The sequence below is a fragment of the Gadus chalcogrammus genome, chromosome 16 (assembly GCF_026213295.1).
Source record: "Gadus chalcogrammus isolate NIFS_2021 chromosome 16, NIFS_Gcha_1.0, whole genome shotgun sequence".
Lineage (NCBI taxonomy): Eukaryota > Metazoa > Chordata > Actinopteri > Gadiformes > Gadidae > Gadus > Gadus chalcogrammus.
In genome coordinates this window covers 3,949,894-3,974,462 of record NC_079427.1, presented here as the reverse complement: position 1 = coordinate 3,974,462, position 24,569 = coordinate 3,949,894, and the positions used below count along the sequence as shown (strand labels likewise).

Sequence of the window (24,569 nt, the reverse complement as noted above, 5' to 3'; positions counted from 1 at the left end):
TAGGGGTAGGGGTAGGGGTTGGGGTGGGAGGTGTGTGTTGACAACAATAGCCTCAGGGCCGGACGCTTTCCCTGCTGGCTCTCGCTAGCTCGCCCACTAAAGGAAATTAAATATAAAGATGGACTGGCTCGTTACCGGTCAGCGATGCATAACCGCCCCCACAGACCGCTTTCTGAACTAACACGTGCACCCTGGAGGGGGGGTGGAGACGGGGGAGATAGAGGGAGAGGGGGAGGGCGGGGAGGAGAGAGAGAGGGCGAGAGACGGATTGAACAAGATGGGGAGAGAGAGGGAAAGGGAGAAAGAGCGCGGGAGTGAGAGAGGGAGAGTGAAAGAGAGAGACAGCGACAGAGAGAGCAAGAGAGGTAGTGAGATAGTGGGGGCAGAGAGAGAGAGAGAGGGATAAACAGGGTATAATGGGGGCTTTTAGACAAGGACTTATAGGATAGAACACTTGAACATTTTATCCCCGTTTTGCCGGAGAAAAATGTAATAACAATAACATGTCACTCTGCTTTGGTGTAAGGTTTTTTGTTTCTTGCTTTCGAAAAAAAAACAAAAAAAACGTTTTTCTCCCCACAATCTTGTTTGTCCCTCGTGTCTCGCTCCCCAGCGTGTGAAGACACTCCTAATGCATTCCTCAGGCTGACAGGAGGCATTGGGATGCCACCACCAGCTCTCCGGGGGGGGGGGGGCGAGAAAGCAGTTTACTGTGACCGACGCATTAAAGACCCCCTCGACCAATAGAGGCGCTCGGCGCTCCTGGCCCTGTCTGCTCAGGAGCCTCGCCAGCGAGGGACGTCAGCGGAAGGGAGAAACAAAGAGCGACAGTGGGGAGGAGAGGCGACGCAACTACACGGGGACCAGCCACGGAGGGCTAAAACAAAGAGAGAGGGATGTTCCCTTTCTCGACCTCTGAATGCACCATGTTTGCTCTCTTGTCAGGGCGAATAATGTGGCTGCTGGGTGGGTGGGCGGTGGGCGGTGGGCAGTGAGGGGGTGGGTGGTGGGGGGGGGGGGGGGGAGGGGGTGTTTGCTGAAAGCATTCGAGTGAGGCCAGTGAATTTAAAAAGCTTGCGGGCCCTGGGTCGCACGCGGTCTCCATACTAATGGCGGCCCCGGTCTCGCCTCTGGAGAGTGGGCGCCTTTCCCAGAGCTGGACGGAGCCACGGCTTTCCCGTTTAGTACCCGGCATGTTTTAAAAGTCCCCCCCCCCCTCACTCACTCGTGGAAGGGTTTAGCCACAGAGGGAAGACACCCCCAGGTGAAAAGCTGGAATCGTAAGGGCTTAAGGGCGGAGGCTGAACCTGGGGTTTTGTGGGCGCTGAAAGAGAGCCTTGGAGTGGAGAGGACCTGCGCGGTGCAGATAAGCACAATCTGAATGAAGGAACACAGAGATTAAAGGAATCGCACACAATGGACACAAGTCTGTGTTCCACCGACAGAGCCCGGGAAATGAAACGTCAGTCATCATAAACACGAACCTTGAAAATAATTTCCCCGAAAAAACCAGTTGGGTGAAAACCTTTTTTGTAAAATGCGTAAACATACGTGGACATTTCATGCTATGTTCCCATCTTCAAAAGGGAGAAATCCCCCCACCCCCCCCACCGGTAGCCTGGATTCTAATACTGAGGCATTCTGGCGTGGAGAAGTGTGCTGGGTTTATTCTAAGATGGAGGAAGATCAAAGAGGGCTCTGACGCCATGTGTTGGCTGGTCGCTGATTGTTGGTCGCTCTGAACAGTAGCATACTTCTCTTTGAATCAGCCCGACTTTCACTCTCTTATAAAGCCTGGAAGAAGAAAGGGACTTTGAACAACAACCTGGGATGGGGTATTTTTTGGATCAGATAGCGTAGATGTCCAGGAACAACATACATCAGAACAGCCCTGCTATCTACCCACCTTCTTACCTCGCTATCTCACAAAATAACCATAACACTAGTAGAAATAGCAATAATATAAGTTTGTACCCTCCATCAGGCTGGAGTAAACAGGGCCTGTGATAGAGTCTGTCGTCTCCAGCGGGGTTTTGTCACTTCCTGACTCCAGCTGCAGTGTGGGGACAGGAGGAAAGGGGGGACAGAGCATCAGTCCATCAGCTCTCTGGGGTCTTACACCTCCACATTTCCATAGTTCTTTACAGGAAACTTCAGGGCCCTTGCAAGGGGACATCATCACCTGCTATGACTGCAGGTCATCAGCCGATCAAAGGCCACCCACTCTGCTCGCGTTTTTTATGCTCAGTAAACACCATCATGTATACGGACAAACGGCACACACATCCACACGCACGCACGCGCGCGCACACACACACACACACACACACACACACACACACACACACACAAAACAAAGAAACAAATATGGAGACACATATAAACACACAAACACACACTCAAACACACACACATTCATAACCAACAAATGAATATGGACTGCCATACAAACACACAAACACACAAACACAGACAAACACATATTATTGGTAGAAGTCCAATAATGGTTTCTTAAAGTGCTTCCCAAGGAGAGTGGCATTACTAAAGATTCTTGCAGTAATTGCCAGGGCTTCAAGCAGAGCACCACACGCTTTGAGGCGTTGAATATACACACTGTGTCTGCGTCACTTTAATTACTCTGCTTGTCTCTTTTCTTCAAGTCCTACAACAATTTAGTATGGCTAGCTCATCTGCATCATCATCATCCTTTTCCTCTTCGTCCTCATCATCATCATCATCCCTATCTTCCTCTTACTTACCGTCCTCATCAGTATCATCCCAGCATCATCAACATAGCAATCTTTTTCCCTAATCATCATCATCATGGAACTTTCATCCCAGTCTTCATCATCACCATCATCATCCTCATCATCATCACCATCATCATCATTTCCATTGTCATCTTCATCAGACATATCCAATTAGTTTTTCTCCCATTAGTTTTCTACCTTCCTCCTCCCTTTTGTCCACTCTTGGCAACAGATATCCCATCAGATATCTGAAACACGTCCTGTTTGCTCATAGTTTCCCTAATTAGAAAGCAGATGATCCTGCAGCAGTTTTGATTTGTGGCTCTTTGTAAAATTACAAAGGCGGCCATTTGCATTTGTCCGGCCCAAAGTCAGACAGCCCTCCCACGGTTTGAATGTCACCATCGATCTGTTCTCAACACCACAGCCCAAATCCCTTCTACCTAGCATGGCAGCCAATCAGAAAGCTGGAAGAGCATGTTCCCTCATACAGGAGCCAATCAGAGCACTTGTACTGCCTATTCCCTCATATATGAGCCACAACGCTGGTAATTCCTATTGACTCATACATGAGCCAATCCGAATGCTGGTAATGCCTATAATGTCACACCATGACCTATCAGAAGGCCGGCAATATATATATCTCCTCATAGAGCAGCCAATCACAATGTTGGTACCATCAAAATAGGGGTCAATCAGAAAACCATAGAGCGTAGGCATTGCCGTTTTCTACTTATCCCCCTGATGTTGCAGCCTATACAATTTTTTAATTGCTAAAAAAAAGATATGGGCTCAGTGACAGTAGGGAATAAAAGTTATATTGCACTTTCTTTGCAGGGCCTAGCTTGATCTTGTTGGTTGCACAAGGGACAGAAATAGGTTGTTAATTCCCCTACATTAAAGTTTGAAACCTTAAAGGTTTAAAAATACAATATCCCATCTCATACTTTAGGGTTAAGTCTGTCTTTTGCTGGAATTGTTCAGTGCTGGCTTGGTCTGGTTATACGTAAAGCTTCAGAAAACTTAAACTTGTATATGGTTGTTGTAATTAAATTCAGGTATGGTAATGATATAAAAATAATATAGATAATGATGTGTGTTCATTAGAAGTTGAACACACAGTTGAAAATAATATGGTGTGTACACAAACGCACAGTTGAACACAGTTGAAAACAAAATAAACATGAAATATTGTTGAGGGGACTCAACATAGTCAGAACGCGTAACAAGAATAGCACACTGGAATTCAAACCCATCGATTATAGTTCTGGGATTTTGTTGAAGAAGAGCAAACATGAATTGTTGAAGTGTTCCTCTACGGAAGGGGCCTCTGAGCTTCAGACTTATAAAAGGCTACGGTTTTGTGCCAGCTTTTTTCCTGAATGTCGCTTTCAACTTTTTTTTCCCGTCTCCCAGGACAAGCAAGTCATTATCTCCACTCCCCAGAAACAATGCAAGGAGAAAAGCTTTTAAGAATATTCACAAATTCACTCCTGCTGCTCCTGTATGTGGGAGCCAATACTAATGGGATAATTGAAAATTAATCTGCAGTGTGCAGTGTGAAATTGGTATTAGATCAAATGCATGCACATATACACACGAAATACACAACACCCAAACACACACACACACACACACACACACACACACACACACACACACACACACACACACACACACACACACACACACACACACACACACACACACACACACACACACACACACACACACACACACACACACACACACACACACACACGCAAATAGGCAAAGCCCCCAGCACTGAAAGATAGCATTAGCAGGCTACAAATTGCTCGTGCAGATAACCAAATTAACAGGATCGTTTGTCACCTGCAGTCACATGACCATCACACACCTCCCAGGTCAGAGAGGTAACGAGCCGTGTTTAATGCCCCCAGCCTTTTTCAAGCATGGTAAGTTAATAGACAAGCCGTGACGTTTGATCTTTCAGTGTGCATGGAATATATAAGATGGTTTGTCTGTGTGAGCATATGTTTCCGAGCATGGTTGGCCCATCTAGCGCCCACTCAATGTTTACAAATTTTAGTGAACCATTAAGAGGTAATTATCTCAACGGAAAGAGACAATTTCTTCTTTGCGAACTTTGTCTACTTGTTATTCTTGGTCCTTTGACGATTGTGTTTTTTTTTGGTTCCTTTTATGCTTTATGTTCTTTTCCATTTGACCTGAAGCTGACTTGAGTTTCCGTGTGAATCGTACTTTGTTTGTATTGAAAGGTGCTCTCTAGACACGAATATTATTATTATTATGATGATGTGGTCGCTGGGTTGAACAGATTTTCCGCTTGTGAAATATTCATTGTCGTGTCTCACTGCGACCTCGCAGGAAGGTTGGTTAGAGAAAACAAGAAATTAAGTTTGACATTTCTTCCACACCAAAAGATTTTCACGGTATTTAACATCTGTCTTGAGCGTTTTTGATAAAACTGTCATATTACTAAATTACTAAGCAATTAAACATCATTGAATACAAGCAACCGCGTTCAGACGAGCCCAACTCAGCTTCATGCATGGCGGCGCAGAAACATCCCTCCAGCAAGCCGGAGATGTTTCTGGAACTATTAAAACATGTCCCTGGTGTGGGTACGAGGGCCAACTCTTGCCCTAGTGGGAGGCAGAAGATATCCAGACGCTGCCGGCTGTGCTTCCCGTTCCCCCTGACGGCCCTGCTCCTCCGCGTGCTGCTAATGAAGAGAGCCAGCGTGCTCCCTAGACTTTGAATCAGATGTGTGCCGCAAAGGATCATGGGACGGCTCGGGGTTTGGTGCGTCAACTTGGTCCGTTGAAATAAGAAAAAAACGTTTCACTTCGATTAGCTTTATGCAAAGGAGCGCGCTGTGCGGTGTGTGCGTTCAGCCATGTGATTGGACAATCGACATGCACTGACCGCTGGTAGACTCGTCAAAATTTATTTCCTGCTAAGCGTTTCCCTCGGCGGCTAGGGGGGCTACAGCATGTCGCCTGGCATGAACTGCAGAGTAAGGCTGGGTAACGGAGAGAGAAGGCTCCCCGCCCGTCCCCCATCAAATCACTTCTCTACCTTTCATCTCCAACCCCCCCCCCCGTCCCCCCGTCTCTCTCTGCTCCCTCTCATCTCCCCGGGACACCAGGTGTGTTCCCACCAGGTGAGCATTCACTTCCACCGGAGAGGGGAGCAGGTGGTGATGGTGGTCATGGTGGTGAAAGGGAAACTGGGTGCCCCCCGGTCTTGACTACAGCACACACACACTCCCACTCCCACTCTCACACACACACACACACACACACACACACACACACACACACACGCACACACATTAACACACACACACAAACACACACACACACATTCTCACCCCCACTTAAGCACGATGAAAGATTATGGTAAAATTCTCAATATCGTTGCCCAGAACGCACGCACACACAGACGCCAACACAAACATTTACATACACACACGCACACATGCACACACAAACACACAGACAATAGACCCAAACACACACTCCGACACCCCACCAGCATGAAAGACGATGAATTGCAGAGCTTCTCTGGCGATGACATCATTAGGCTTAATTGTGTCTGTTCGTGCGTACATCATTGCAGCCGGCCGGCCTAAAGAAGAGACAACATCTGAGACTCCCAGAGAGAAGAGTCCTCGCTTTTAAGACTTGTGAGGACCGGCCTCCGGCAGAAAACATCTTAGCAGGACCCCATCTGTCACCACAGGCTCCCACACCGTCCCTGCAAGCTGCACTGTCAACACTGTCTGTGTTTGTGTGTGCGTGCGTGACTGCGTGCTGTATGCTTGTGTGTCTACGTGTGTGGCTGTGTGTGTGTGTGTGTGTGAAGTGTGTGTGTGTGTGTGTGTGTGTGTGTGTGTGTGTGTGTGTGTGTGTGTGTGTGTGTGTGTGTGTGTGTGTGTGTGTGAGAGAGAACGAGAGAGAGTGAGTGAGTCAGTGAGTGCGAATGCCTGCACGTTGGTGAGACTGTGAGTTTGTGAGAATGTTTGTGCGTGTGCGCGCGTGTGTGTGTGTGTGTGTGTGTGTGTGTGTGTGTGTGTGTGTGTGTGTGTGTGTGTGTGTGTGTGTGTGTGTGTGTGTGTGTGTGTGTGTGTGTGTGTGTGTGTGTGTGTGTGTGTGTATGTGTCGGTGTGTGCATATGTGAGAGCCTGCATCACTGCGCGTGCGTGTCTGTTCTTGATTGAGAATATGCGCGCATGTGAGCGAGAGCCAGCGATAGTGAAGAGACCGCTGTGCAATCTGAGTTTGCATGTGCACGCGTGTGTACATGCACACGCACACTTAGATTGCATTGTGTGTGTGTGTGTGTGTGTGCGTGTATTCATGTGTGATGATTACGCTCTTGTATGCATGCCACGTGCATGCATCCGTCCAAACGCAGGCGCGCACTAGCCCCCGCCGCGAAGCCCCATTGTGTGCATTTCACCTCTATGTACACAGCCACGCGTCCCAGCATGCAGCGCCGTTTGCACACACGGATCTCGCAGGGGTCTGCGTCACCATTTGGTACGACCCAGCCCCATGCAGAGGCACGACGGCGCGCTGCCGCATGCACGCCGGGGCCAGCTGTCAATGCCCCGCTTACACAGCAGCGTCGAGACAGACCCGGGTAGCCCCGCACCACTGGGAGTCCGGGGGCCGGAAAACACATTACCCAGGCTGATTTAGCAGAGCGCAGCCAGCACTGATCCGCTGTAAGGGAGCAGAGAGAGAGGGGGGGGGGGGGGGGGGGGGGGGGAGGGGAGGGACCCCAGCAGGATGCGAGGTGTTCTCCGAGCCGCGCTGTCACCGACCGATCAACACCGTGTAAAAAATGTGTTAAGTCGCCTGCACTCCAGCCGGCGTTAATCCCGGCCCGGGTAAAGTAGGTGTTTCTTTTACGTGTTTATCTTCGCCGCCAACGTCGCGTTGGCTTCGCAGCTGGAGGTTAAACGCGTACAGACACACCCAGACGCTCCTGAGGCGCCAGAGCGCTCTCGTTCTGCTCCGAGGGGATCCTAAAGTCGGTGGTAACGACACCAGTCAGCAGCCAGGGAACACGTCTGGACTTGGACCGCTCATAGACACCCAAGTTTGGGAATTTTCTTCGCCTGCCCCTTGCCGTGTAAGTGGTAGATCCTTATCCTGGCTGGGTTTGCAGGATGGGGGGGGGGGGGGGGGGGGGGAGGGGAAGAGGGGTGGTGGTTGGTCTCGAGTGTGTGGTCTTATAGCAGGAAGAGATTTTCATCTTGAGTGGGGTTGGGTTGAGCCGGGGGTGCGGTACTCCTATTTCTCTCCAGAGCTAGGACATGAATACTCCAGCAGTGCGGAACCTCCACCACTTCCTCCACCCGAGGACTGATAATCAAATATTGGTACGCTCAGATATACCTTGAATAACTCAGGTGAACATAATTTAGTCTGCCGGTCGGTCTGTCTGACTGTCTGTCTGACTGTCCAATCAAATAAAGTGTATATCCACTGTATAAACAAATCTGCTCCCCACCCATGATTATTGAAGCTCTGTATAAATACATATATGTTTAGATTAGTTTGTTGACTGTGATTGCTTTTATCGAATAGCATCACATTTAATTCAGTTGTCTTTCTGTTATATATATATATATATATATATATATATATATATATATATATATATATATACGTCTCACTCCGACAATTTTACATCTGTAATTATCACAGCTGTTTGAGCTGATGAGAAATGAATCTCGTTTCAAATCCAAGAGCGCTTCTCATGACAGCTGGATCCACCATGAACCAGAACACAATAACGCTACAGAACACATCCCCTGGCCGTGCAGCCCGTCGCTGGCAGCCTCCTCCTCCGTCACCATGTGGACGGACGGACGGGCGGAGATACGGGTGGAGAACCAGATGAACATGACCACCAGAACGTGAAGAAACTCAAAACTCCACACCGAGATCAGATGAGCTCAGATCGTGCCTGTAATTCACATATCCCCCCCCACCCTCCTCCTCATTCGCCCCTCCCTTCTCCTCCTATCCATCCATCCATCCTGCCTCCTCCTCCTCCTCCTCCTCCTCCAGCTCATCCTCTCTCCTCCTCCACCACGTCCTCCTCCTCTCTTCCTCTCTCTCCTCCTTGTCCCCGTTCCCATTCGCGCCCACTTCCTCCGTGCCCTCTTCCTTCTCCTTTATCACTCCTGAACCACCTCCTCCCTCTTCTCCCCGCCCTCCCTCCTTCTTCTCTACCTCCTCTCACCCCCCTTCCCCTCCCTCCCCTTCCTCCTCTTCCTCCTCCTCCTCCTCCTTCTCCTCCTCCTCACCGGAGAGCAGATGTTTCCCCCCTCGAACCACTCTGTAATCAACTCCCAGATGTTTGATCGCAGTTGAACACAACATTTTTTAGGTCCGACAATAAAATGTCTCGTGAATCTTTTTACGAGCTGCCTCGCCCCCCCACGGCTCTCTTTACCACGGCTTCTAAAGAAATATTCCTTTCAAGGATTCATGTATGACAACATGTTTATACACACACACACACACGCGCACACTGACACCTACCGCATATACACAAGACTCGCACACACAGACACACACCTGCACAATCACACATTCATAAAACACACAAATACATAAAAACACACACACACACACACACACACACACAAACACACACACATACACACACACACACAGGCACACACACGGACACTAATGTGTCAGTAAAGGACACAAGCTGTGTGTATGACATACGATCAGTCTCAAGGACAGAGGAACGCAATACCACCCAGTGTAGTGAGTTGGTCGAGGCTGATTAATAACAGCATACAGAGACAGCGCAGTAAAACCCATGACTCATCTCTTTTTTCCTGAGGTTTCTACCCGACACACGTCGAAACCGCGCTGCGCCTCGCATTGGCGTGTGAGGGCACGTTCGGGCTGGCCGGCACCGGGCCGCGGGCGATGGAAAAAAAAACGGGAAGGGGAAGGAAAACCCCCCCCCAAACAAACATAATCCTCCACAGACGCTGGATTAGAGAGAGGAGCAGGGAGCAGGAAATGAATCCCAGCGTTCCCTGAGCGTTCGCAGCAATAACTTGTGATTAGGGACGGCACTACGGCTCTCTGACGCTCCGACGCTCCGACGCTAGGACAAATGGCCGCCCCGGAGTTCTGGAGGCTGGAGGTGGAGCCTGGCTCATTGCATCGGAGGGTCTCTCACAGAGAAAACACACGGACAGCCGGACACCCAGAAGCAACCATTCTCTCACTGAACACGTTCAGCTAACAATGTCTAACCTAATACCTAAGCTTAACTATTTCTATGTTGATGCCTAAATCTAACCATCTTTAACCTTATACCGTAACTTAATCATATTCTCCAACCTTCTTTACTTTACCATCATCTTCAACCTTCTATCTGAACTTCACCATCTCTAACCAAATACCCCTGAACCTAACTATCTCAAACCCCAAAACTTCAATTGAACCATCTCTCACCCAACGCCAAAACTTAATTAACTCTAACCTAATGACTCAACTGAACCGTCTCTAACCTAAAGTAATGTAATAATCTCTAATCTAATACCTAAACCATCCAAACTGATATACTGCTACAATATACACCTGAAACTAATGCATAATGGAAACAAGAATAAGTAATACCCAGTTGTACTCAGTTAGATGCGTACTGCATACATGCTCTGGAACAAGGAGAGGAGAGGTAAATCTCTAGCTCTCTCTGCTTAAGCTGCAGCGAGCTAGGTAGAAAACACCTTTCCTGCAAGGAATGTGTTTCACAAAGCACCACTGTAGAGTGGTTTGTTTTAAAAAAACATCCGTTCTTCAAACATAGCACACTATCCTCTTCTTAACCTCAAGAGGAACCAATGACGTGAAACTTTAAAACCAGGAGAGGAAATTAACTTTTTGGTTGACCAGCTTCTCATCAAATACTAATAAATCAATTCGAGAAGAGAACACGTATAACATATTATGCGTTGCAAAGTATTACATTACATTTTGTGTGAAACTATATCAACCTGTGTACCTGGAATTTGACATACATATATGTCAGAGGAAACACATTCCCATGTATCATGTTATTGTTGTGTAGGTTGGTAGGGCAAAGTCTGAAGAGACTGCCAAAAAACAGAAAAAACGAACTAGTTAGCATGCACACACGTTAAACAGACCCACATCATCCAGCGATTCACACCCAGCGACCTGCACACACACAAACAACCACACACACCCACACATACAGAGCCACCCACGCACCCACCAACACACAACCACCCGACAAACAAAACATAGACATAAACAGAGATAGATTTTGTTGTCAGAAAGTGAGCTGACACTTTCTCAGTAATTATAGGTCTCCTGTTGCTCCCAGTGGGACTTCACACAGCAGGTGAGCACAGAGAGTGAACACACATAAAGTCACACATGAACTCAGACGTGAACAGAGTCACCCCCCCCCCCCACGGCCAATTCCACCCACATCCTGACACGGTGGATAAATACAGAGCCCCCCCCCAGCTGCCCCCACCTCTCCCTCCACCAGCAACACCGTCACCAACACCAGTAACGCCAGCATCGCTGAGCAGTGTTCAATTAACACTCTATCAAAATGTATATTTAATTCAAACACCATTCTCCTCATTCCGATGCAATACACTACTCTTTCAGTGATATGTGTTGTGTGATGTGATATCGAATGAATATTGAATAAACACATAATTATAGTCCTATATGATCATAATTTGAAAAGGAAAAACCCCCATCAACCTACAAATGTGGGGAATTGTTCAGATATTAAGATGCATAGATCAATTGATGTAACAATTATAAACATATCTAACATAATACCTTACCTTAACCATCTCTAACCACCCTTCTAAACGTAACCCTCTCAAACCCTAACCTTAATCTAACCATCTCAAACCTAATATCTAAATTAGTGCTGTCAGTTAAACGCGTTATTAACGGCATTAACGCAAACCAATTTGAACGGCGTTAATTTATTTATCGCGCAATTAACGCAATTTATTTATTAATTTAAAAATATATATAAATAGTTTAGTTTTTTTTCTTTGGCTCAAAACAAAGAAGCAGTAGCCTGACTGCTATGTTCGAGGCAGCATGTTTGTATTTTCATCGTTTAATTGCACTCTAGCTTTTTTTTTGATCAGTATATGCCAATGTTCTTATCAATAAAAAAACATTTGCACTAGGCAAGCCGATGCACTTCTCCATGTTGATAAGAGCATTAAAATGAGAAAAATGAATGGGACAAAGAAATCAAGGGTTATTTAGCAATTTGATTAATCGCGATTAATCGTGAGTTAACTATGACATTAATGCGATTAATCGCGATTAAATATTTGTATGGCTTGACAGCACTAATCTAAATGCAACCATCTCGAACCAAAATCTACCTCCTACTACTACGGATATCCCAACCACCACCACAACCTTTACTGCCACCATCTTTAGAGAACACCTTGTCAACGTGCATGCCATCACCCAGGCACCTTGAACTCAGCCTCACCGCTAAAAATCCCATCAGCTGAACTCCCTCCAGTAGGAGCTCATCTTCTCAGACCTCCGGGGGGTCACCAAGCACCTCAGCCTCTCCTCCCGCTACCTCCAATCGATGCCCGACGCACCTCAATTATGCAAAGAATGCATTGTCCGGGATCTTGGAGTTGCTCGATGGGTTAAGTGCCTCGTTGCTCCATTCAACCGAGTGAGTGGCCCTCGTTTATTGTTCGACACACCAATTAAAAATGACAAGCTTCTCTGGACGGCGCTTGATTGTCATGTTGTTATTTTGGGTGAAAAGCCCATCTGGTCGGTTTGTTTACGCCGGCTTAATTGAGTGAGACAGGGATTCCTCCTGCGTCCCCAAAATGACAAAAATTTAATTTGTCCCTATGAGAGGTGCTCGATCAACGTCAAACTTCTTAACGTTCTTCTCGGAAGGACGACCCGTTCTTTTTGCATTAATAAAACACAAAGATTGGTCTGTTGCAAATCAAAGCCTGGGCTATTACTGTAACCGTCTCTGACGCGTAAAAGACAAAAAAGTGCAGCGTGGTCGAAAGCAGAGGATTATAACTTGGACCCATCAATGTTCTCCACCCCGGAGATTTATAAAGTCTCGCTCTACAGTTCAAATCGCATCACGCCACAAAGTAGGTAGTCGGCTGCCAGGAGCTAAACTCATGCACACTCAGCCTAAATAGGTCAATACCGTGGCATTCATCAGCATAATCCATCTGCACCAGAAGCTTTCACAGAATGAACTCGCCGCTGGTTCGATGCCAGCCAAGGTACGAGCTGCCAAGAGCATTGAGATGGAGTGCAATGGATGGCACCGCGTTTTGAACAAACATTTCCCCCATTTTGACGGCTCAAAACCGAACACAGGAAGTTCAGTTCTGGAGAGTTCTGCGGGGTTCTTATCCCGTTTGAGAAGACCAGATGAAGTGTCTGGCGCTGTATCCCAGTTGGCTGATCGTTTGATTGATTATATTTAAGATATTAGCTTAATGCAGGTAAATCCGCATCTGGGCATACCCTCCTAACAATAGGCAATAGTTCTGCCTTTCAATTATGATCATTAATATCATAATCTATCATCAAATTCCATTTTTTGATCGAATAAAATTTCTCTGGCATTAAGTCAACCACTTGATTTTAATTAAAAGGTGTCAGAAGAGCAGATAAATGTGTACCTTTCACGAAATACTTGTTTTGATTTTTCTCATCAGCACTTTTCAGTGGCTCTGGATAAAACAGCTCTCGAATGACAACTTGTACATGTGAATGTACTTCAAAAATACATGATCCAAAATCACTGTCCAGTCATCTCACTAACACTAATTATAACAAGCTCACAAATTGTATTCAGACCCACCCACAGGTGCATGCATGCACACACACACACACACACACACACACACACACACACACACACACACACACACACACACACACACACACACACACACACACACACACACACACACACACACACACACAACTGTACTTGTCACTTTAGAATATAATTGTATTGAATATAATCAGCAGTTATGTGAGTATAACATTAACACACATACATACACGTGCAGAAACCCAACATGCTTGGGTAATCCAATCGTGAGGGCCGTATTGTGACTCTCAACGTATTCAGAAAAGTGCAGGAACAACACAATGCAGCTGCGACGGCAGCGGCCTGTGTGGTTCAGGCGTGTTTGTGACGCGCCCTAAAAATGGATCCCAGCTCCCAGGAATCAAAGCAGTGATCCCGAGGAGCTCTGTGTGCAGCTTCAAAGCATTCCACCACCCTAGCCTCCATCACCGGGGGTATTTTAGGCCTTGCTGGTGGCCCACAATGCACCGGTGCAGCCCTGCGAACGTAGGCGGAAAGAGAGAGAAACCCCGGCCGCGTACGTGGGGTCGTTCCACAAGGAGGCTCATCACAAAGGCATTGAACCTCCAGCCTCGTCGAAACACACTCATAACCACGTCTGATGATACCGCTGAGAAGTTCAAACGAGGAGCCTAGCACTGGGATAAAGACTGTGCGTGCCCCGCGGGTTGGCCTCGCACCCCTTTGCGCCTCAGGTTTGTGAAGCGCTCCAACTTAACAGGGTGGAGGAGGAGGAGGAGGGGAGGAGGGGAGGAGGTGGTTGTCGGGCGTGAGGAGCTAACAGCAGCAGTCCTCTGATCCATCTCTCCAGGTTGATATCGACGAGATCTCTCTGAGAGCAAGCCATCGCTCAGCCTGCCTGCGGAACCAGGGAGCGAGGATGTGTATGGAGAACGGAGAGGGAGAGATACGCGGTAGACACGGAGAGGGAGATAGATGGTAGACAGAGATAGGGAGAGAAAGATGGAGAGATAGGGAGGGGTAGACAAAGAGACAGAGGGAGGGCAAGAGAGAGAGATAGGGCGAGAGAGAGAGATGAAAGCGATGCAGAGATGGGGGATCAGTAGAGGGAGAGAGACAGGTGGAGGGAGAGAGAGAGAGAGAGAGAGAGAGGTAGTTATAAAGAGGGTGAGATAGATGTAAAGAAAGGGGGAGAGAGGGAGGGGGAGAGTGATATGGGGGAGGGATAGCGAGAGAGAGATAAAAAGACGTATGCAGAGAGAGACAGGGAAAGAGAGTCTGAGAAAGAGCACAGGAGAAACGGAAGGGGAGCGAAAGAGAAAGGCATCTAAAATAAAAAGTGAGAGTGAATGAGAGAGCGATTGAAAGATGGAGTGACTGTTGGAAGCCGGAGGCACGACCGAAACAGAGGAGGAGGTGGAGGAGAAGGCCTACAGAGATCCATGACAAATAGCCCAATTGAGCGAATAATGAGGAGAATCGACTGAGCTTGACTCAACAAAACGGAGCTCTGTACGCGCACGGCCACCGCAGCGAGCCCAGACAGAGTGGCCACATCAACAGCTCCTTCTCCATGAAGAGCCGCGAGCGTGTGCCCATAACTTCAGCCCCACAGCCCCAATAACGGCCCCTCTACCTGTTAGCACAGCCATTAGTCTGTCTGCGCGCTAATTGTAGCCACAGAAGCGTCTCGCGGTCGCCAGTGGAAGGATGGGAAGGATCCGTTATCTAAGTGTGTCTTGTTGAAAAGCCAGGCCCTTCTCCGAGGGAGAGGGATCCTTTGTGTTCTCCGTTTGAATGTAAAGAGCAGAAGAAATAACACACTGTCAACGGAGCTACTTCGGGTAATGGCCGACACAAAGAAAGGCTCACTTTTTTTTTTCCTTGTACTTTTTTACAAATGCAATGTACCGAGACTCGGGACATAAACGATCGATATTTAGTGTTGTCTGGGAAGTAAAAATAAAAGGGAAAATAAACAGTGTGCATGCGTGTGCACGCGTGCGTGTGTGTGTTTGTGCCTGTGCCCCTAGCTCTTATTGGCAGACAGCCGTATTTTTAAAGATATCTACTTCAAGGTTGCCATCATTGACGGCCCGGAAAAAAGGTTGTTGATGGTCCAGGCGGCCTTGACATCTAAATGGTTTTTTAACTGCTGGTTGGAGCAGGGCAGCGGGCGTGACAGAAAATATCAGCAAAATTTAGTTCCCCCACCACTGCAGAAAAAACGCTTCTTTATGAAGACTAATAAAGGCAGCCCAAGGGGTTGTTTTTCTTGTGGCTTTTCTTCGCCCATTGTTTCTCTCAATATGTTTGTCTCTGGGTTGCTGATTTATTTTCTCTTGCTAGGTCTTAGGTGTGGAAGACAAATAGCGCACAAAGCGTTCTATAACATATCACATTCAGCAGATACTTCCATCCATAGCGCCTTACAGTGAATCTTTTGATGAAGGTCATTTGAAACCCAAACCACTAGATCAGTCTTTCTTAAATTGGGGTACATGATGTACCCCTAGTGGTACTTTAAGGATGCAGGGGATATGAGGAACTTTTAATTTCATAGTTGTAATAATGGTTATGACCAATTGTTAAATAATTCCACCTTCATGAAATTAATTAATCCAAATACCTCCTTAAAACCATTAAGTACTAGCATAGGAAAGGCACACGCTTCTGATCTTGCCAAAGGGTTGACTGCAGCACATTGTACACAAACAGAACTGAAAAACACACATCGTACAATCATCCATCCAGAACTTAAGCTCACCTTTGTCCTCGATGGAGAAGTGGAAGGTGTCACTCGTAGAGTTGTCTCCGTTCTTCAGCACGTAGCATATCTTCATGTCGTCGATTTCGGCTGAAAGACAAACACAGAGGACCATGAGGTCAGTGCAAAGAGATTATGGACTACAGTTGAAAGAAAGGCCACGCTCTCTCAGGACTTCTGGGTGGTGGCGGTAGCAGTGGCGGATCTTCCATTAGGCAAACCTAGGCAAGTGCCTAGGGCCCCAACCAAAAAAAAAAAATGAAAAAAAATATATATATATCTGAAACTGATTTTACTGTGGAGAGTTGAGTGGCAGTGCACTATGGGTTTATTGCGATTCTAAGAATATTGGGATGGTTAGTTGTTTTGTGTACGTGTTTCAAAAATGAGGGCCCCGTGTCTATATTTTGCCTAGGGCCCCAAAATGGCTAGATCCGCCCCTGGGCGGTAGGGTATAATTCCTCGCTCAGTATATTTCGTCGTATATTTTCTTACACTATTCTCCAATCCAAGTGTCTCCCCTGCCACTGTGCTATCTCCTACGGCAGGCAGAGTAATTCTTTTCCCGCCCGTTCCCTGAATTATGCCCCTTGTGTATGAATCTGTTAACTGTGTCCTGGGCCTTTCGCTGTGAGCAGAAGCGACGGCTCCACTGCCACACGCCGCTGAGGGAGAAAATAGTCTCATCTCGTCTGTTGCCATCTTGAACGGGGGGGCCGCGCCGAGCTTTCCTCGTCGCCCCGGAACGGGGGGGGGGGGGGGGCGGGGATAGCGAGGAGCAGGCCTCCCCTCGCATCTTCAATATTTGATGTCAAAACATTTCCCTTCAAAGGGGTCCGCTCATAAAAATGCATAGGCACATCTTTTGAGACACCCTGGGGACGTTGGCTTTATTTACTGTCTGTTTACCCCGGTGAGAACGCTTGAAATATTGAACAGGCCGCCGGAGCAGCGGGGGGGGGGAAGAATGACAGAGTAAATACAGGGAGGGAAGTATGTGGAGATGGAGTGTGCACTGATCTCCTTGCCCCCCCCCCCACCACCCCACCCCCACCTCCTATCGCTGGGGTTCGTTTACAACAGCAGAGTCTGACAACCCGTGTTTGTAAAAGCCCGTCGTTTGCCGTGTAATCCCTAACAAACAGCTCTCCCTCCCTCTGGTGTGTTTTCATGTTCACACCTTCTCTCCTTATGTTTGCAAATCCCCCCCGCCCCCCCCACCAACCCCATGTGCCCCTCCATGAGAAAATGTTACTGCGGTGCATGCAAAACACTGCTAATTCTCCGGGAAGGGAAATGCATCAGCAGAGGTGAGCGAGAGAAGGAGAGAAATCACAGTTCCTGTTAAATGCGGACAGCCCAAGGTGCTGACACACTTCATCTCCACAAACAGGCAGTCTCTGGAGAGAAACCTAAAACCTTGGTGTTTGAACTCAGCTGTTTTCTCCCTCTCCTGTGTACCTCCGAGGATAGAGCCATTAGCAAAGTGACAACACGCATAATGAGTTAAGAGTAAGTGGGCTCCGGCATCGCTGGGAATTCAAAGCACGACGCCAGCGGCGCCGGCGTGACAAACACACACACACACAAACACAGTGTTCTACATAGTTGATGTATTGTTTGAGGAACAATGAGGTGGATGGTAGTGCAGTCTTACCTTGGGTGAAGCTGGACACCGTGGCGTTTCCTCTACCAAGGTTGATGAGGTAGCCGTGCTCCGGGAACACGCTGACCCTGAAGACCACAGAGTCCTGCCGGCTGCCTCGGTCCTGGGCCTTCAGGGTCTTGGAGGTGATGAGGAAGCCTAGGTGACCCGTGTCCAGGACTCTCAGCGTGGGCGCGCCTTTGTTCACTGAGATCTGGGGCACCCCGTTGTCCACCGACAGGATCCGGATCCTCATCACCTGGGGTTTGCGGGTCTCGTATACCGTGTCGGGGAACACGTAGAAGTCGGTGTGGGTGCCGTCCGTGACGGTGAAGGAGAAACTGTCTTCGGCGCTCTCCGTGCCGTCGTGCTTGTATGTGATCATGTTCTCGTTCAGGTCCTGCTTGGTGAAGGAGGTGACGGGCCTGGTCCTGTTGAACAGCAGGCGGCCGTGGACCGGCACCTGAGTGACGGTGAACCTCAGCAGGTGATCCATCGTGTCCCTGTCCTCCACCGTCAGCTCAAAGGGTGTGATGAGCTTGTTCTCTCCCTCGGTCATGCTGAGGCCGTGCATTGTTACCACGGGACGTTTATTATCCACGTTGGTGATTAATATACGGAAGGTGCGGAACACCGGGTTGTAGCCATCTGTCACCTCAAACTCAAAGCTATCCATCTTCACCTCGTCATCCGCTGTGTGGACATAGTAGATTTTGTTTCCCGCCAGCTGTAGCTGAGTGAAGGACGCGATGGGCATTCCAGGGGTGTCCGTGCACTCCAGGTGACCCCTCGCAGGGGCTCGGGTGATGGTGAACACCAGGTGTTCGTCGGGGCTGTTGAGGTCGGTGGTGCTGAGCAGGTCGGTGGTCAGGGACACCCTGCCGCCTTCCTTCAGTGACACGCCTTTGTTGACCACGTCGGGGAAAACCATGTCGATGCCTCCGATGGTGACGTAGAAGTACCGGTCGATCAGGGCGTTGGTGCCGTCCGTCACGTCAAACTTGATGAGGTCGCGGATCCCTTCTTGTCCGTTGTGGACATACACGATCAACCCAAGGTCCACTTCGTTCTGGGTGAAGTTCATGCCGACAGTGATGTTTAGTAGTGAGCCGTCGGCCGGCGTCTTCTGCAGATAGCCCTGACTGGGCCCGTAGCGGACGATGTACGTCAGAGAGCTATCTTCGCTGTCCAGATCGGTGGCCTTTAGAATTGTACTGCTTATCACGTTCACGTCACCTATCTCTACCTCCAGTCCATCATTGATCGCCATCCGCGGAGTCTCATCATCGATGGGGATTATCATAATGATTACAGTCTTCTCCACGCTGAACTTTCCGTCTGTGAGAACAACATCGAAGCTGTCTTCCGTTGTCTCGGAGTCATCGTGTTCGTAGACGATGCTGGAGGCCTCTTTGATCTGATCTAAGGTGAAGTTAGTGACAGTGACTGTGCCGGAGGTGAGCTGATTGAGTATGTAGCCATGCTGGGGGCCCCTTGTGATGATAAACATCAGTTCATCTGGCGGTTCATCTGAGTCAGCGCCATTCAGTATTGGGGTGTCGATCACTATGTTCATCCCCTCCATCACCACAAACTCTCTCATGTAGATCTCTGGCTTCTCGTCATTAGAGGGGATTATGGAGATGGGGAAGAAATGCCTCTCAGAATAGTTGATGCCGTCAGAGCACCGGAACGTGAACCTGTCCTCAACCGGCTCCAAGCCCTTGTGAATACTTTGGACGTAGAAAATGTGACTCTGTCGGATGTCCTTCATAGTGAAAGCGCTGATGGCTGTCCCCGATCGGGACTTCTCTGAGCCAGGGGCAGGGGAGATATTCTCCACGTAGCCGGACGTCGGCTGGACAATGATGGTGCAGAGGAGGTCGTCATTTGGGGTGTCCACATCACTGGTGCTGATGTGCATGATCTCAACAGCACTTTTCCCACCTTCGGTGACCACGTACTGTGGCCCCACGAAAACCTCTGGCGCCTGGCTGTCCAAGGGAAGTATGGTCACATGAACTCGGACCCCGGTGATTTTGTTACCCCCCACGGTCCACTCGTCAGACAGATCGGTCAGGGTGAGGTTGAAGAAGTCCTCTTTGGTGGTGAAGCCGATCTCGCCACTGGTGTGCGCGTATAGCACCAGACCGCTGATGATGTCAGCCTGGGTGAACCTGTCAGACCACCTGCCGTTCACCAGGATCTGACCGAATATCGGCGGGTCCTCCACGATATACGTCAGCCGGAGGTCGTCGGTATCCTCGTCTCGTCCCTGGATAACATTTGTGGTTATTTCGGTTGCTCCGTTCTCTAGGACATCCATATACGAGCCAATCGTTCCCGCTGGCAGCGTGATGGTCGGTGTCTCGTCGTCGATGGGCTTCACGCCGATCTTGATGGTGATGGGAACAACGTGCACTCCGTCGCTGACGTCTATCTGTATTGAATCAATAGTTAATTCGTCTCCATTGTGGACGTACGAGATCCTGCCGTGTCCGATGTCCTCCAGATTGAACGTGTGCCCTTTGGTCATGTCGGTGAACATGAACCGGAAGTGGCCATGCAGCGGGGCCTGTGTCAACGTAAAAGAGATCTGTCTGCTGTCAGTGTCAGTGTCTGAAGTGTGCAGCTCCGTACGGGTGATGACATGGGTGCCACGCTCAAAGACACCGAAGCCGGAGTTGGTGATCTCTGGCGGCGTGTTATCCACGGGCTGAAGAATGATGGTAAACAATCCCTCTGCACGATTTCCGGAAGTATCTTCCACAATATACTTAAACTGTAATACGTGAGTTGTAATTCCTAGCTCCAGGTATGGTGGCTTGTAAGAGATTTTATGGTGGTTAATCTGTGCCTGAGTGAAAGTAATGACTTCAGTGTCTGGCTTTTCTGTCAATACTATTGATCCCAGCACTACAGGGCTGTTCTCATCAGTATCAGTCGGCGGCTGGACAATTGTGTACTTCAGATCCCGGTCTTCCGAGTCCAGGTCTGTGTAGCGGAGAAACTTTTTGCGGAAGAAGGTGAGCTGGTACTCATGGACGGTCATATGCAGGGTCGTACCAGGGTAAATGTCAGGTGGGAGGTCGTCGACAGGGAGAACCTTGACGATGAATGAGCTCTGACCCGACTGGTTGGGTGGGTCGTTGTCATCCTGAACTCTGAACACAAAGTGATCCATGACGGTGTCGGTGCTGTGGGGCCCGACGTGCTTGTAGAAGAGTTTGCCGTCTGTGATGTCCTGCTGCACCCAATCGGTGACCACCTTCTCATAGAGCTCTTCCTCAGCGTTGAACTTCCAGGTGGATGGGTCCTCCGGGGCCTCAGCCTGCCGCAGCATCACCTGCCCGATGGCAGAAAAGGGCGGTTCTATCTCGAATAAAATGGTGGAATCCTCCGAGTCGATGTCAGCGGCGCTGAGCATGAGAGGGGAGATGAGCATGATCTGGTTTTTAAACAAAACCAAACCTGTGTTGGCGTTAATGATCGGCGGCTCGTCATCGGTGGGCACCACCGTAATGGGGAAGAGGAACTCCACCTCGTTCTTGCCATCAGTCATCCTGAAGATGATGTTGTCACTGTACGTGTCGCTGCCATCATGTTGGTAGGCGACCACGCCGGCGTCCAGGTCGGCCGGCGTGAAGAACTTACTCCCCGAGCCGAAAACGCTGAGGTATCCGTGGCGCAGGCCTGCGATGGCTTCGACCCTGACCTTATCCAGGTTGTCCTCATCGCTGATCTCCAGGTTGTGTGCGCTGGAAAGGGGCCTCGACTGACCCTCGTAGAGCAGCTGCCCGCTGTTCCTGGTCACCACAGGGGCCAATGTGTTCATGGGCTTAACCACAATCATGAAAGCGAAGGGATCTGACACAGCCCCCTCTGTGTCGACAATCTCAAACACAATTTGGAAAATCCTCTCAGTGTCAGAATCCACGGCAGGGGGTTTGTAGGCTATTTTCAACTCTTTCAGGTCTCCCTGGTAAAACGACGTGATTGGCAAATTCCTGTCGTCTGTGCTCACTATGTATCCTTCCTCGAACGATAGAGGGGAGGTTATGTTGAAAATTAAGTCATCCGGGATTGACTCAATGTCCTCCGCCGCCAGCATGTCTGTTGTGATCGCTGTCATGACAAACTGGTCCACTTCCATCATCATCATGGCTACGAAGCTGGGTTTCGGAGCCGAGTTGTCCTCCCCCTCCTTAATCCGCACTAATATTTGAAAAAATTCCTGTTTGAGCAAATTGCCCTCCTTATCTTGTAGTTCCACGAACATTGGGATATAATCTCTGTTCGGCGACTTCAGAGCGAAAGTGTGCTGATAACGGACGTTCATATTCATGAATTCATCGCAGTCAAACATTGTTCCCAGGTTCCCATCATCCACAAGTTTTCCGTATCTGGGTATCGCACTGCCAGTGGAAAGCGATGCTATTTTACACTGGTGTGTGCCTCGGTCGAAGGTGAACTCCAGTGATCTCTTGTCAATCGGGTTACTTGTGCCGAGATGCCTCTCCACCGTGAGGGGCATGTTTTTGGTCAGCACTTCCAACTGAGTAAAGATGACCTCCACCTCCATCATGAAAGGGATAATCACTGTGTCCGTCTGGGTGTCGTACCTGAGTTGTAACCTCACTCTATCCTTGGCTGGGCTCCGAGAGCCGAAGTGGGAGTATTTCACGTCGTTAGGACCGAATTCACATGGGAACTTTTTGGGAGACAGGTGCCCGGGCCTTTGGGACAGCGGGTCATTGTCCAGAACTGTTATCCCACATCTATCTCCGGGCTGAACTTGGATCACCAGGTCGTTGATTGGATCAATAAAGACGGACCTCCCGAAAGGCACGCGTATTCCATTGTTGGCCACCAGTACAGCGTCCTCAGCCAGATCGGGTCGCACGGCATACGATAATCCATAACTATTGAAAAGCTGCGCGGACGCTTCACCTGTCAGCACGAGCGCGAGCAGGATGAACGCGGCGCGGGGACGGTGGAGATGTTGAGGAATAATCCAAGCCATTTGTTGAAACGTGTGAATGCACAGAGATAAAGAAGGGCTTTAAAACTTTCCAAACAAAAACGCAAGCCTATAAAACCGCGCATGTGTGGTTAAAGTTGCGCGGGGACAGCATCTGAGAGGAGTTGAATTCTCACGCGACTCGGCGGGTCTGGGTGCACCATTCTCTCGCGCCGCCTCTCCTCAAATCCCCAAACTTCAGCCTCCCACCAAGCTGGAACCAAAGGGCGACGCCCCCTCAGCCGGTGATTGGCTGATACCTCCGCTGGAATGCGCCTCTCACCTTATGATAGGTGGAGGGATATGTCAGTCATAAAGAGGAGCTCGGAGCAGCGTGGGCTGGATTTGAGCAGGTTGTTGTGTGGGGATTTGATAACAAATATTATTGATTAAAATTATAGATTCTATTGTTCTCTTATTGCGTGGGTATAATTTAAAGTGGTGTTTCTGCGGGCATATTTATAATAATCCTGACAGACCTGCCATATGTCCTATATGTCTACCGCTAAGGTTTAAAATCAAGAAATATAAATACATAGGCCTGTAAATCAAATGAAAATGAATTGCAAGGTTGGCTGTTCTTAAAAGGGTAGAACATTTATCATTTTTCTGCATAGTCCTGAATGTTGGCGAAAGTTTGACAATCTTTGTCTCCCCCTATAGGTTTCTGTAGGTTTTGTTTTACATTCGCCAAAGACAAAGTGGACTGTTTTTAATGAATTCGATTAACTCATTAAACATTTACATTATTTATTACATTTTAAAAAAGGACTTTCAAGTTTATAGATCACAGGTTGCATGGAATTGAGACAGGTCAACATGTCTCTGTTCTTGAATAATTGAATATCCTGTTTCAGAACCATTGTTAATATGTAAATTATATTTGAGTATATTAAAATAAAGCATAGAAAGATCTTCCGGCCTTATTCAGCTGAGGTCTTGAAAGGCATACTGTATGTCTGAGACGAACATTAAAGCTACATTTCATGGTTGGTTGAAATAATTACATGATGTGATGTCCAGGGGTTAGACGTATTTTGACGTCATTAAGTGTAATCTGTTTGATATCCGGTAGGAGAACATACAAAAGGTAAAATAATGACATGGAAGTGTGATATCATATTGAACCTATTTAACATTTTCTATTACTGAATAATTCCCATTTTAATCTCAAAACGTGGGCCTATTCCTAGTTTTTTCTCAAGTTAGTGAGACAATTCATATGGATATGTAGAGCTTCTTGCAATAATGATAAAGAAACGATGTGAACTCAGATAGCCTGCTCATGCATTTATTTAACATCAATCAATGCATTTAATGCAGTCATTTGTGTGTTTATTATGCATTTAATCTATTCCAAAACCATTTCAATATAAAACCGAAATGATCTGAAGTTCTCTTTGAAATAAAGGGCATATACTACTCTATTATATTATATTACACAATATTATGTTATACTATTATATAGGAATTATGCTA

The 24,569-nt window shown here is 48.2% G+C and overlaps 1 protein-coding gene across 1 annotated transcript in view; it reads right to left on the bottom strand.

The window, feature by feature from the left end:
* Positions 1–23,259, bottom strand: part of frem2b (FRAS1 related extracellular matrix 2b) — a 78,156-nt gene extending 54,897 nt beyond the window's left edge. The window contains exons 1-2 of the mRNA XM_056610313.1: positions 18,083–23,259; positions 16,426–16,515 (exon numbers count right to left, since the gene is read on the bottom strand). Of these exons, the coding sequence (XP_056466288.1) occupies positions 16,426–16,515; positions 18,083–23,093 (5,101 nt within the window). The 5' untranslated portion in view covers positions 23,094–23,259. The remainder of the gene's footprint in view (positions 1–16,425; positions 16,516–18,082) is intronic.
* Positions 23,260–24,569: the final 1,310 nt, after the last annotated feature.